Source organism: Pelobates fuscus, chromosome 2, assembly GCF_036172605.1.
Source record: "Pelobates fuscus isolate aPelFus1 chromosome 2, aPelFus1.pri, whole genome shotgun sequence".
Lineage (NCBI taxonomy): Eukaryota > Metazoa > Chordata > Amphibia > Anura > Pelobatidae > Pelobates > Pelobates fuscus.
In genome coordinates this window covers 207533250-207547720 of record NC_086318.1, presented here as the reverse complement: position 1 = coordinate 207547720, position 14471 = coordinate 207533250, and the positions used below count along the sequence as shown (strand labels likewise).

At 44.4% G+C, this 14471-nt stretch overlaps 1 protein-coding gene across 1 annotated transcript in view; it reads left to right on the top strand.

Moving 5' to 3' along the window:
- Positions 1-14471, top strand: part of LOC134585705 (proton-coupled folate transporter-like) — a 542847-nt gene that overhangs the window by 161954 nt on the left and 366422 nt on the right. Inside the window, exon 3 of the mRNA XM_063441161.1 lies at positions 2701-2798. Within this exon, the coding sequence (XP_063297231.1) occupies positions 2701-2798 (98 nt within the window). The remainder of the gene's footprint in view (positions 1-2700; positions 2799-14471) is intronic.

The window sequence follows — 14471 nt, the reverse complement described above, 5'->3', positions numbered from 1 at the left end:
GATGGTGCAATATTGTATAAAAATATAAATGTAATTCAAGGTTGCACTTAAATATGAACAAAAACAGAAAACTTGTCTCCACTAACAAGTGAACTCAATAGGAAATTTCTGATCCTAGGAGATAGCATACTGTGGCTGTAATACAAATGAAATGGACATAAAAACAAATGTATAAAATGTATAAAAGTCTGAATATCAGCTAATGCAACGTGCATAGTCTCATCAATGATAAGTCTTGCCTTGATGAGACTCATGTTTTGTTTGCCATGCCCTAACTTCTTTATCACTTCATGTGATTTGCATTCTATTCAGAAATACTTTTGATAAATGATGGAACTCTTGAAAGGCTAAATAATAGCCCAAAAATGTATATATCGCAAGATGTCACAACACGTTTGTTATTTCACATCTGCATCGCATAGCTAATACTAATAATAAAACCTTAGTACTACATATACATATTCTTTATTTTGAACATGTATTATGGCTATTAAAATGGAACTAGCATTTCTTTTACTGATCTATCATGTTGACATCAGCGGCAAAAGCACATTATTAAAATTTTATTTCCATTTTCCTCGCAGACATTTCCATTCATTTTCATTTTAGTGGTGAATGAATGGGTGAAAAAATTGAAACAAATTGGTAGATTAAATTTTGATGACATGGAAGTGAGTGTATTGTGTGACTTGTTGGCAGCATATATTTAATCACTTGTCTTGATAATGTAATGGTATTTGCTTTATATCCCATTATAGACCTAAATGTAATCTCATGTCACTAAGAAACACTCAGTTATATTACCAGTAGCTAGTGAAATGGGTTTTAATTTGTTATGTTATACAAATAGATCACAGGGCACTCTAGGGAGATCTGACTACTAAAGGCAAATTTGCACTAGAAAATCCAATCAAAACAATTCAGGACAATTTCAGGCAATGCAAATGTCTAACTTTCTATGACAGTTTACTACCATTAAAATTGCATGTATTGATCCAAAATGTTTTTATATAATTTAGTCCTTAATTGATGAAGATGATTTCTGGACAGTGGTCATCTTGCTCAGGAATTGTTGAGGTGTAAATTCCAAAAATATTACACATACAAATTTACTTTATTTTTCCATAGCCCATTTTCGGTGAGCTATGAATAATTTATAAAGTGTACCCAAGGAACTGGTGCAATTGCACCCAGATAACTTCATCTCATAGATGTGGCCTGGGTGCAGTGCACTCTGACGACATCCAGTGTAGGTGAAATCCCTATGGGAAAGCATTGAATTAATGCTTTCCTATGGAGAGGGCCTAATGTGCTCGCAGTGCATGTGCATTAGGCCCCTTCTTCAGATAATGTTGGAAGAAGTGGAGGGCTGGGTGAATTTCTGTAACCCTTTATTTGCTGGATGGGGAGGCTCCGAGGGAGAGGGGGACCAGAGGGCACTATAGTGTTAGGAATACAGAGTTGTCTTCCTAACACTATAGTATCCCTTTAAACATACTATTAACCAGAAGGGGGAGGTCGAGAAATCAATGCCCACAGTGTAGCTTGTAGTTAAAGGGATACTATATGCACCAAAACAACTTTAGTTTAATGAAGCAGTTAATGTATACATGCCCTGCAGTCTCACTGTTCAACTCTCAGCCATATAGGTGTTAAAGGGACACTGTAGGAACCAAAACAGCATTCTAGCTTATCCTCTCCACATGCATGAATGAACCTTGGGCACCGAAGAACCTGATGCCAGTTAACCGCTTGTCTTCCCTTGCACCATTATTCTTGTGGTACTAACCACTGCATACCAGAAAACAGGCTGGACTGGGAAAAAAAACTTGGCCTGGTCATTTTTAATCACAGTGACCCAGTAGCAAGGAGGCAGAACCAGAGTGGGGTGTGTATCATTAGTGAAGACAAGCAAACCATGCCCTAAAAAAGTGAACATGTTAGTGAACATGATGAAAGGATCTCCCCTGTCAGCCTAAGCCCATGGCCATCACGGCTCACCGGGCATTTTGCCTAGTGGCCAGTCTGGGCCTGCCAGGAACACCCCAAAAGACCTATTATTTTGGAGATGCTCTGATCCAGTCATTCAGCCATCACTATTTGGCCCTTGTCAAAGTCACTCATATCTTTTTGCTTGTCCATTTTTCCTGCTCCCAACACATGAAATTCAAGAACTGTTTGTTCACTTGAAGTCTGATAGATGCCAGTGCACACATTGACAGGTGCCATTGTAAAAATGTAATACATGTCATTCACTTCACCTGTCAGTGGTTTAATGTCGTGGCTGATCAGTGTATATAGCATATATACTTTGATTAAATAGTTTCATACAATGTCATTTGCTTGATATAATCATTGTAACACTGGTCAGCACAAATCAATTCTATACAACATTTTTTTTTTAATTTAATACAGTTTCACAATTTTCTTTTCTTTTCACATTATATAATTTTGCATGTTCAAGGTGTGTAACTCAACTGATAACATTAATCTTAAATACAGTTGCAACATAAACAAATGGAAATATCCAAAAAGGGTGAGAACTTCTTTATATTTAAAATACTTTACAGAGATAGATAGATAGATAGATAGATAGATAGATAGATAGATAGATAGATAGATAGATAATAAAGAATTCAGAATTCAGAATTCCAGAAACATTTCTGTTTAAACTAATTGAAAATATTTATTTTTCTTCAGGAGAACAATCAATTATGCTGATGTACTTGAGCTATCCTCCAAGGCTTTTTAGCAATCAGATGTATGGTTGGTTTACATCATCCAAAATGTTAATTTCGGTATGTATACATTATGTTTCATTTTAGTGTATTAGATATACAGCTATGTATGTCATGTTTTAACTATGCAGTAATAATATCCTAATGCATTCCAAAATGTCCAGTCCTATCATAATTTGTAAATTAATAACTTTTTCAATACACAATATTACTACAGTTTAAAACATAATATATGTATTTTGGATGAATATACTAGGTCTGTCCGGAAAGTATCCAGCCATGTTATATGAACAATTTAAGCATTGATTAAAGAAGGTGCAAGAAACATTGTACATAGGAGAAGGACACCTCATCCCTATTCAAAGTAGGCACCTTGGGACCTCACACACTTCTCCCAACGTCTCTTTCACTTTTCAAAAACTCTGCAAAATCTTTTGTTGGCATTCCCTATCAATGGTGATTTTTAGTTTTGGGAAAAGCCAGAAGTCGCAGGGTGTCAAATCTTTCAACAGATTCTTGACCATCTTGTGTGACACTTTTGTTTGTGCAGCACTCATTGCATCATCCCGAAAGTCTTCTGAATCATCAAAATAGTTTCCATTGAGGAATTTTCAAGCTTAACATAAAATTTTATGCAGATTCATTGCTCTACTCACTCAGCCATTTTGAATGCAATGATCAGACAGTACACATGCTCACTCAACTTCGTCTAGCACCCTTCACCAAATAGTACAGTGAAAATGTCATTGTTCACGCATGCGCATTCCAGTCCACACTCCTTGGCTGCCAGGTGACATCTATGTTGCACAAACCATTCTCATTATATTAACAATGGCTGGTCTTTTTCCAGGCAAACCTGAGGTGTATAAGTGTATATATATATACATATGAACTTGGCACTCACCCCTTTTGTCCAGTAAACTTGCTAACCTGCGTCCGTATATAATCCATTGAAGAAAGAGGTGCACTCAGAGGTCTTTCTAATGTGCTTTTATTGTTAACAATTACTGTCTGTCCTGATCAATATTTCGACCCTTTAAGGGTCTTTTTAAAGATATATTTTAACAGTGAACTCAATGCAGTTAAATAGATAAAGTGAAAAATGTACTTACCAATCCTGGGTACATATTTTATTCAAAAATAAAATCGAAAATGTGTGAGAAATGAAATGTTATTTTCCAAGTTCTGCATGGCAGTTTAACTGAAAATGTCATAATACTGTTAGCTTGTACTGCAATAAAATGCACATATTTGTATGTTGTAAAAGTTTTTTCAGTAATAACATTCCATGGACTTCTTTCACCATTGTAGATAAAACATAGCTTTTGTTTAAATTTTTACAAAGTCGACATTTCAGTTTACATCTTAAACTTTCATCAGGACAAAGTAACTAATCATGCATACAGTGTGTATATGTGTATGTTGTGATGTTCCAAAAGTACAACAATACAACCAATGTACAGGTTTCATGGGGTGAAGTTATTTAAGTTTTTACACCTTGCAACCCAGAATTGAAAATTACCCCCATCTTGGTGTACCATTTGCAAAAAAAAATAGCCAAGGGCATTCTAAATGGGCTATGTACAGTCTTTTTTAGTAGCCACTTTGTCACATACCCTGGCCAATGTCTATGTTCGTATTAGTTTTTTTGCATTTTACACACAAAAACTGTACTTTCACTTATAAGATAATTGTCATTATATATTTTACTACTCTAAAACACTCATATATGTATCCAGTGATGTCTCACAAGTAGAACAGTGTTGGGGATAAAATCAGCCCGGGCCCTTTGTAGATGATGGATATTTGCCAACTCATTCAGAGCTCTGGAAATTAGAAATGAATAGCAGAGACTTGTTCAATAACCAATTCAAATTTGCATTTATACCCCATTTTCATGTCGATGGGGGTCATGAGCATTAATTACAGAATTTGTTTTTCACAAGTTATAAACAGCTGTGTCTAGTTATAATCTTTCGTTATATAACGCATTACATATTTGATTAAAAACAGATATTTACAAACACCGATATCTTGGACAATTAACAAGAACATTTCGAAATCAGTACTTTTCCCGTAACTAGGATTTTAGATAAATTTATTTCTGAGAATTGGAGATAAAATGCCAAATTTATTCTTGGTTCAAATTAACCCTTATATGAACAGCTAGGATAGATATCAAAATGGATATTCGTATCTACAAACAGTACCCCCATGTACAGGTTTTATAGGGTTTTGGAATGCTACTGTCACAATTCAGTTTATTCTCAGTCTAGTGCAGTACTTCACAGTGCCACTACCTTTCCGTGAGCTATTCCAGGCTGCTGCACACAGACTGAGATCTCTTTCTGTTTACAGCTGGATTCTTGGACCTAGCATTCTAATTAAATTCTCCCTATTTAGTTAAGCATCACCCTTTCATGTTTGCCAGTTCATTAATGTTTGTTGGTGGTCTGGTCATTTTATCATGTGTTCCTGAGCTGGCTATCCCCCTGTGTTCCTGCACTGCATGTCCTGTCTCTAGAAGGCTTACCCTGCCTTTCAGGTCTCCAGAAGGCCTGCCCTGTCTGTCATGTGCCCAGAAGGCCTTCCCTGCCTGTCCTTTCTCCAGGAGGCCTGCCATGACTGTCCTGTCTCCAGGAGGCCTGCCATGCCTGTCCTGTCTCCAAGAGGCCTGCTTTACCTGTCCTGTCTTCAGGCGGTCTTCCCTGCCTGTCCTGTCTCCAGAGAGGCTTGCCCTGCCCTGCCCTTCCTGTCCTGCCTCCAGGGAGGCCTGGCCTGCCTGTCCTGTTTCCAGAGACCCTCCTGCTACACTCAGTTATGTGTTGTGTTTGTATTTTATTTAATTGCCTTACTTAAATATCAATACACTTATTTTTTGCCTTGATTTGTGTGTATATTGGTTTCTTTGCACTCTGGGTTCCACCCTATAGAGGTTGCTGCACTGGTCAGCACCCCTTCCCAACCAGACCCCGAACAGCTACAGGGTCAAATATAGGATGTTCTAATTAAATTATCTGGGGTTTCTACCCCAATATAAATAATATATAAAACACTTTGAACCAGATATTCTATATATATAAATACACTATGATCATATGACTCAAATCGTCTGGATTGGCTGCAGTGGGACTGCCTGAGTTGTCAGGCAGGTCCCCGATCACTATTGACACAGGGGTAAGGGTAATTGCTAGATTATTGCCTCCCTAACCCAAGGTTCATGTATATGACTGAGGATTCAATTATATACTAAAGGTAATTAATCATCAGTTGTCATTTAGAGACCCGTGTGTCTCACTTCCTTAATTCCAACTCTCTCCTTGACCCTCTTCAGTCTGGCTTCCGCCCTCTCCACTCTACTGAGACCGCTCTTATCAAAGTGACTAATTACCTAATTTCCGCTAGATCCAAAGGTTACTACTCCATATTAATCATTAATCTCCTCCTTCAAACTCTTCAATCACTCGGTCTCTGTGACTCTGTCCTCTCTTGGTTTTCCTCCTATCTCTCCCAACGCTCATTCGGGGTCTCCTTTTCCAAGTATACCTCCTCCCCTCGTCCTGTCTCGGTTGGAGTTCCCCAAGGCTCTGTCCTTGGTCCCCTTCTATTTTCTCTTTATACTGCCTCTCTTGGTAAACTTATTGCCTCTTTTGGATTCCACTAACACCTGTACGCTGATGACACTCAGATATACCTCTCCTCCCCGGACCTCTCCCCTGCCGTCCTGCAACATGTCACTGCTTGCCTTTCTTCCATCTCTGACTGGATGTCCTCACGCTTTCTCAAACTTAACCTCTCTAAAACTGAACTCCTTGTCTTTCCTCCTCCTAACACTGATCCTCCTCTCTCGCTCTCCCTTCAAGATAGTGATATCCACATAAGTCCATCCCTGCAAGCGCGCTGTCTTGGCGTTATACTTGACTCTGGTCTCACCTTGGAGTCTCACATCCAGTTTGTTGCTAAGTCCTGTAGGTTCCAACTCAAAAACATAGCCCGCATCCGCCCCTTTCTTACGCAAGATGCTACCAAGGAGCTTGTCCATGCTCTAGTAATTTCCCGCATGGATTACTGTAACCCTCTCCTGATTACCCCGCTACAGTCTGTAATGAATGCTGCAGCTAGACTGATTTTCCTCTCTAGTCGGTCCTCTCACACCTCACTCCTCTGCCAGTCCTTACATTGGCTCCCTGTATCCTATACGAGTCAATTCAAAGTGCTAACCCATACATTTAAAGTACTTAACAATTCTAGCCCTTCTTATATCTCTTTACTGATCCATAGGTATGCCCCTCCTCGTACCCTCCGCTCTGCCCGTGACCACCTCCTGACTGCTGTTCGCACCCGTAGGGCCAACTCGCGCTTGCAGGATCTCTCGCGGGCAGCTCCTCTCCTATGGAATAGCTTGCCTACTGCCATCAGACTCTCCCCTAGTCTTCAATCATTTAAGAAGGGCCATAAAACCCATATCTTCAGGAAAGCTTATGGCCTCCCAGAGAAATCTCTACCTTACATACCTGTCTCTTGCTCTCTCCTATGGGACAGTGCTTTGCTCTCTCCTCTAGCTCTGCTTCACTCCTACTTGATATTCCATGTCCTAATGTTTCTAATACCCCACCTCCTATAGTCTGTAAGCTCGTTTGAGTAGGGTCCACAGTCAACCTATTTTTCCTGTAAGTTTTCTCATAATTGTCCTATTTATTGTTACATCCCCCCTCTCAAAATATTATAAAGCGCTACGGAATCTGCTGGCGCTATATAAATGGCAATAATAATAATAATAATTTAAGATCAAAATTGCTAGACTGGAAAATTTATTCAGCTATGCTTTCATACCAACTACTCTGACCTCAAAATGTAAATTCATTTTGAATCCTCACTTTTATAAATAAATAACACTGTTGGAGATTTTCATGAAGACTTTAATGCAAAATTTCAATAAATAGGGGCGTGGTTTTGATCTTGCTGGAATCAATCGCATGCATGGGTGTCCACAGTAATATTTCCGGGATGGGGGGGAGGAGGGGGAATTATAATGACATCCATGTTTGATCTCTTTTTGACAGTTTCATGAAGGGGAGGGGCATAGTCATTATCACATAAAGCCAGGGTGAATAACATTTTCACAACTATGGTGTCAGGAATACATGTGTGTATTCCTGACACTATAGTGTTCCTTTAATCAGATTAAAGGAATATTCTGGTCACCATAACAACTTTATATGAATGAAAATGCTATGATGCCAGGAGGCACCTGGGTGCTCTCTTTCCTATCTCTCAAATGGTTTAACCCCAAAGACTTCCTCGAGCTCCAGATCTCCAGGTTGCTCAGTGGTATTCTGCTTCTGAAATGGAGTGTCAGGAAGTGCAGATTGACATCAGGCATGGGTGCCACTGATTGACTAGAGTCAGCTGATGCTCTAAGCCAATTGCTAGTTCCCGTTTCATCAAAAATGTTTTACTTTTTTATGTATGGGGAGCTCCTGATTGGCTTAGAGTGCCAGCTGACCACTCTAGCCAATCAGCGACACCCCTACCCAACAGCACTCTGTGCTTCCTGACACTCAGTAAATAAAATACACTTTAACACTGAGATTTAATTTTTACCTGGGGAGATGAGAAGGTCCAAAGTTTTCCTGCCAGGCCCAGGTTCCAAAGCCTTATGATGTGGTGTCCAGAATAAAGTGGAGGGATCACTTTACTTGTCCTTATTGCTCCAATCTCCGTTTCTTCTTCTTCATTTGACACAATCTTCTTATTCTTCTGACAGTTTCTTCTTTCCTCTTTGGCTTCTTCTGCTCCTTTCTGCTTATTTTGAACCCTTCTGCTCCTTTCTTTTTCTGATCCCTTTCTGCTCCTTCTCCTACTTTACCTTTGTGCTCCTTCTGCACCTTCCAGCTCCTTGTTGCCTCTTTCTGCTCCTTGCTGTCTCTTCTTGCTCATTTCTGCTCCTTCTCCTACATAACCTTCCTGCTCCTTGCTGCACTTTCTGCTCCTAGCTGTTCCTTTCTGCTCCTTCTCCCACTTTACCTTTGTGCTTCTTCTGATTCTTTCTGCTCCTATACCTTCCTGCTCATTCTGTCCCTTTCTTCTAATTTCTATGCCTTTCTGCTCCTTTTCCTACTTTACCTTTGCACTCTTTCTGCCCCTTCCAGCTCCTTTCTACTCCTTGCTGCCATTTCCAGCTCCTTGCTGGCCCTTTCTGCTCCTTCTTCTACTTTACTTTTGTGCTCCTTCTGCTTCTTTCTGCTTCTTTACCTTTGTGCTCCTTCTGTCCCTTCCAGTCCCTTTATTCTCCTTGCAGACCCTTCCTGCTCCTTGCCGCCCCTCCTGTTTCTTGCTGCCACTTCCTGCTCCTTGCTGCTCCTTGTAGATCCTCCCTGATCCTTGCTGCCCTTTCATGTTCATTTTTATTCCTTTCTGCTCCTTCTCCTACTTTACCTTTTGTCCCTTCCTGCCCCTTGCAGACCATTTCTTCTTTTTGCAGACCATTCCTGCTCCTTGTCACCCCTTCCTGCTTCTTACTGCCTCTTTCTGCTTCCTCCTGCCCCTTTTTGCTTCTTGCAGACCCTTCTTGCTCTTTGCTGACTCTTCCTGCTCTTTCCTGTCCCTTCCTGCTCATTTCTATTCCTTTCTGCTCCTTCACCTACTTTACCTTTGTGCCCCATCTGCCCCTTCCAAATTCTTGCTGTACCTTTCTGCTCCTTCTCCTACTTTACCTTTGTGCTCCTTCTGTCCCTTTGTGCCCTTTGCTGACTCTTTCTGCTCCTTGCAGACCCTTCATTCTTATTGCAGTCCCTTCCTGCTTCTTGCTGTCCCTTCCTGCTCCTTGCTGACCCTTCATACTCCTTGCAGGCCCTTCCTACTCCTTGCAGACCCAATCTGCTCATTTCTGTTCCTTTCTGCTCATTCTCCAACTTTACCTTTCTGTTGCTTGTGTCCCTTCCAGCTCATTGCTGACCCTTTCTGCTCCTTGATGCCCCTTCCTGCTCATTTCTGTTCCTTCTCCTTTCTGATCCTTCTCCTACTTTACATTCCTGCTCATTGCTGACCCTTCCTGTATGCTGCACCCCCATCCCTCACTTACTGGATCTGTAGGCTACCCCCCAATGCCTGACTTACCTAATCTGTAGGCTGCCCCCCATGCTTCCCTTACCTGATCTGTAGGCTGCCCCCCTTGCCTCACTTACCTGATCTGTATGCTGACTAATGTGATCTGTAGGCTGCCCCCCAATGCCTCACTTCCCTGATCTGTAGGCTGTCTCCCCATTCCTCACTTACCTGATCTGTAGGATGCCTCCTCATTTACCTGATCTGTAGGCTGCCCCCCATGCCTCACTTGCCTGATCTGTAGGCTGCCCCCTACCCAAGCCTCACCTACCTGATCTGTAGGCTGCCCACCATCCCCCACTTACCTGATCTGTAGGCTGCTCCCCACGCCTCACTTCCCTGATCTGTAGGCTGTCTCCCCATCCCCATTCCCTGATCTGTAGGCTGTCTCCCCAAGCCTCGCTTCCCTGATCTGTAGGTTGCCCCCCCACAATTTCCCACTTATCTGATCTGTATGCTGCCCCCCATCCTTCACTTATCTGATCTGTAGGCTGTCTCCCCATCCCCCACTTACCTGATCTGTAGGCTGCCCCCATGCCTCATCTCCCTGATCTGTAGGCTGTCTCTCCATCCCTCACTTCCCTGATCTGTAGGCTTCACCCCCATGCCTCACTTCCCTGATCTGTAAGCTGCCCCCCACCATGCCTTACTTACCTGATTTGTAGGCTGCCCCCATGCCTCACTTCCCTGATCTGTAGGATGCCCTCCCATCTCTCACTTACCTGATCTGTAGGCTGTATCTGCCGTCTGGGAGTTGCTGGCTGCACTCTGGAAGGTAGGGGGTGGTGGAGAGACCACTAGGGAAGGGGGGGGGGGGGGTGAGGAGAGACCACTAGGGGAAGGTGGGGGGAGGGCAGAGACCACTAAGGGAGGGGGTTGGAGGAAATATCACTGGGGAGGGTGGGGGGAGAGGAGAGACCACTAGGTGAGGGTGGGGGGAAAGGAGAGGCCACTTAGGGTGGGGGCAGGGAGGAGAGACCACTAATGGAAAGAGGAGAGAAGAGACCACTAAGGGGGAGAGGAGAGGCCACTAGGGGAGGGTGGGGGGAGAGGAGAGACCACTAAGGGTGGGGGCAGGGAGGAGACCACTAATGGAAAGGGTAGGAGAAGATAGACCACTATTGGAAAGAGTAGATCAAAGACCACTAAGGGGGAGACAAGAGACCACTAATGGAAAGTCGGGGAGAAAAGGAGAGACCACTAAGGGGGGGGGGGTAGAGACCACTAAGGGACAGGGGAGGATAGGAGAGACGACTAAGGGGCAGGGGAGAGCTCTAAGGGACAGAAGGGAGAGTTCTCTAAGACAGGGGGCAGGACAGGGAGCTCTTTCACACTACACACACACACACACAATGCATCCCTATACATACACAGAAACACAATATGCTTCCCTTACACACAGAGGAACACCCAATGCATCTCTTACACACACATGCACAAACACAGAAACACAATGCATATTTTACACACACTCAATGCACCACTTACAGACACACACTGCATCCCTTACATACACAGAAACACACGTTGCATCCCTTTTGCATACAAACACAGATGCACACAATGCATCCCTTACACACAACCAGAAACACACAATACATCTCTTATACACAAACACACACTGCTGTCTATCCCTTACACAAAAACACACTGCTTCCACTACACACAAACACAGGGCCGGTGCAAGGATTTTTGCCGCCCTAGGCAAAATAAAAATTCCCCCCCCCCCCATATGCTCTGCCATATGGGCCAACGCCAGTCTTCACAAAGTGTCTTTTGTAAATATATTTTTATTTGGAAGTTGTCAAGAATTTCAATAGGTATAACCAACAGTGCGGACGCGCAGGTCCAAGTAATAAAGAACAGAGAAATATTCCGGTGTTATGCAAGACACCTATATGATGTCGTGTTTCATTGGCATTGGACTCGCAGGTCCTTATTTGTATGCAATATGCTAGGCGTAACCCCAACTTCCCCGCGCTTGTGCTGTTTCTGGATCTAGCGGTCGTCTTGGGGTTTTCATTTGGGGTCTCTTGCGCTAAGGGTGGGTGACCCTCGTCGTGAGAGAGGTTGGGGGGGGGGGGAGAGGCAGAGCATTGTGTTTCTTGGGGTCTGCTGGCGTCTATGGCTATATTAGTCGGTCTACAGTTCAGAATGTCTTCCCCCTCCCATGCCAGAGTGTTAGGGAGCCCACCATGACTTTCGTCTGCATCCCCTAGCCTGCCATGCCTTATGTATCATGCTTGAACCTGTCTATCCGTGGTGTCTCCTCTATCATTCCTGTTTCTTTGCGTGCGTGTCCTCGACCCCGGCCCGCAGGGGGGAGGAGGGAGAAGAGGGGAGGGGGCGTCTCCTCCAGTCTAGCAGTAGTCCGGTCCGTGTTTGTCAGGTTTAGTGCAGCATATTTTGAAAGTCCGGTTTTCCGGTAGTCACGATCCAGTGTGTCCATATCGTCTGGTATGTCTGTGATTTCCCCTCTGCCTGTAGGGAGAGCTCCTCTAGTGTTCTGAGTTCCTCCATGCGTTGGAACCATGTTCCCATGGATGGAGCGGTCTGTTTTTTCCAGTAGATGGGAATGAGGCTTTTAGCCACATTAAGTATTCTGATCGTGAGGGCTTTTTTATATAGTGATGCTTTGAGTGTAGTGTGGTGAAGAAGGAATGTTGCAGGGTCCTTTGGTGGTGAGGTGTCTGTGAATCTCTTAATGTTGTTATATATGTGTTCCCAGTATGGTTGAATGAGTGGGCAGTCCCACCATATGTGAAGGTAGGTACCCGTATGCCTTGCGCATCTCCAGCATGTGTCGTCTGTCGTGGGGTCATATATGTGTGTTTGATACGGGGTGCGGTACCATAGAGGCAGTATTTTGTAAGCCGTCTCCTGCGTCCCGCTGGACGGTGCGCAGTGTAGTGTGAGAGTGCACATCTTGTCCCATTGGACAGGTGTGAAGGTTATGTTTAATGCCACTTCCCATTTCCCCATGAAGCTCGGGGGCGGCCTTCTCCTCAGCTGCATGAGCATGCCATAAAGTGTGGACAGACATTTTGTTAAAGGGTCGGGGTCCATACATATTCCCTCAAACGACGTCAGTGGTCTGGTGGCGTTTTGTGTGTGGAGTAGAGTTTGAGTGAACCTGTGTAGTTGACGGTACCTGAACTGTAGCATAAATGGGTTGTGTGTCATTGCCTCAAGGGTCTTGAGTTGGCCATTGATGGTCGCGTGGTAAAGTCGCGGGGTCCCCTGTCTCAGAAGTCGGGTGAACGTCTTTGGTTCTTTCCCCGGAGGGAGTGTCAGTGGTGTGGCCAGTCTGTGCCACACCTGCATCGTGGCTTTGATAAGGGGGTGTGGGGCCGCCAGTTGTCTGCCCTGCTGGTGGTCTAGCCAGGGGAGGACCGTGACGGGTCTGCCTATTTGTGCTGTCTCTATGTCCTTCCAGGGTTTGGTCACTCCTGGTTTAGTCCATTCTACTATTCGTTGAATGTGCGAAGCGTTATAGTACCCTTTAAAGTCTGGGAGGGCTAGCCCCCCCTTTTCTTTTGGTAGTGTGAGTATATCGTGCTTCATCCTCGCTTTTAATTTGTGCCAGGCGAACCTGAGGGCCATGGACCTGAGGGAGGCAAAGAAGGCCTCCGGGATGGCGCTGGGGACGGCCTGGAACAAGTACAACACCCGCGGCAGGATGTTCATCTTAAGAACCCCCACCCTCCCGAACCACTAAAGCCGCACCTGTTCCCATTCTTTGAGGTCTTTCTGAATGGTGTCCAGCAGCAGTTGGAAGTTGGCCGCGTATAGCTGGGTGAGATCTCTCGTGATCACCGCCCCCAGGTATCGCAGGGAGGTATCTGGCCATTGGAATGGCAGTTCCCGTCTCAGTGTCGTTGCCTCGCGTGGCGGTATTGATACGTTGAGTATTGTGGCTTTGGAGAGGTTTATCTTGAAGTTCGATAGCTCTCCATATACGTCAAATTCTTGTTGGATTGCCGACATAGCGGTTTCAGGTTTGGTGACGAAGAATAGTAAATCGTCTGCGTACGCCGCTACGGAGTGCTTTTTCTTCCCTATTTCCAGCCCCGGTATGAGCGGGTTGCTTCGGATCGAGTTCAAAAATGGTTCCAGGGCTAGTACGAATAGGAGGGTTGAGAGGGGGCAACCCTGTCTGGTCCCATTTGTTATTGGGAAGGGGTTGGTGAAGGCTCCATTTACGCATACACGCGCCGTCGGTTTGGAGTAGAGCGCTCTGACCCAGGCCATCATAAATGGTCCCAGCCCCAGCTCTTCTAGCACCTGGAACATAAAGTCCCAAGATATCCTGTCAAAGGCCTTCTCTGCGTCCGTTGAGAGCAGAAGAAGGCCCGTGCCGCTGGTTGCTGCGGTGTGGATCAGGGCAAGCGCCCTGGTCGTGTTGTCCCTCGCTTCCCGTTGCGGGGTGAATCCCACCTGGTCCCCATGGACCAAGTCCGGGAGGTATGTTTGTAGTCTCTGCGATAGTATCTTGGTGAAGAGTTTCAGGTCGCAGTTGAGCAGGGATATTGGCCGGTAGTTGGCGCATATTTCAGGGTCCTTCCCTTCCTTAGGGATTAAGATGATGTTTGCTTCGAGGGATTACGTTGGGATTTGCGTCCCGTC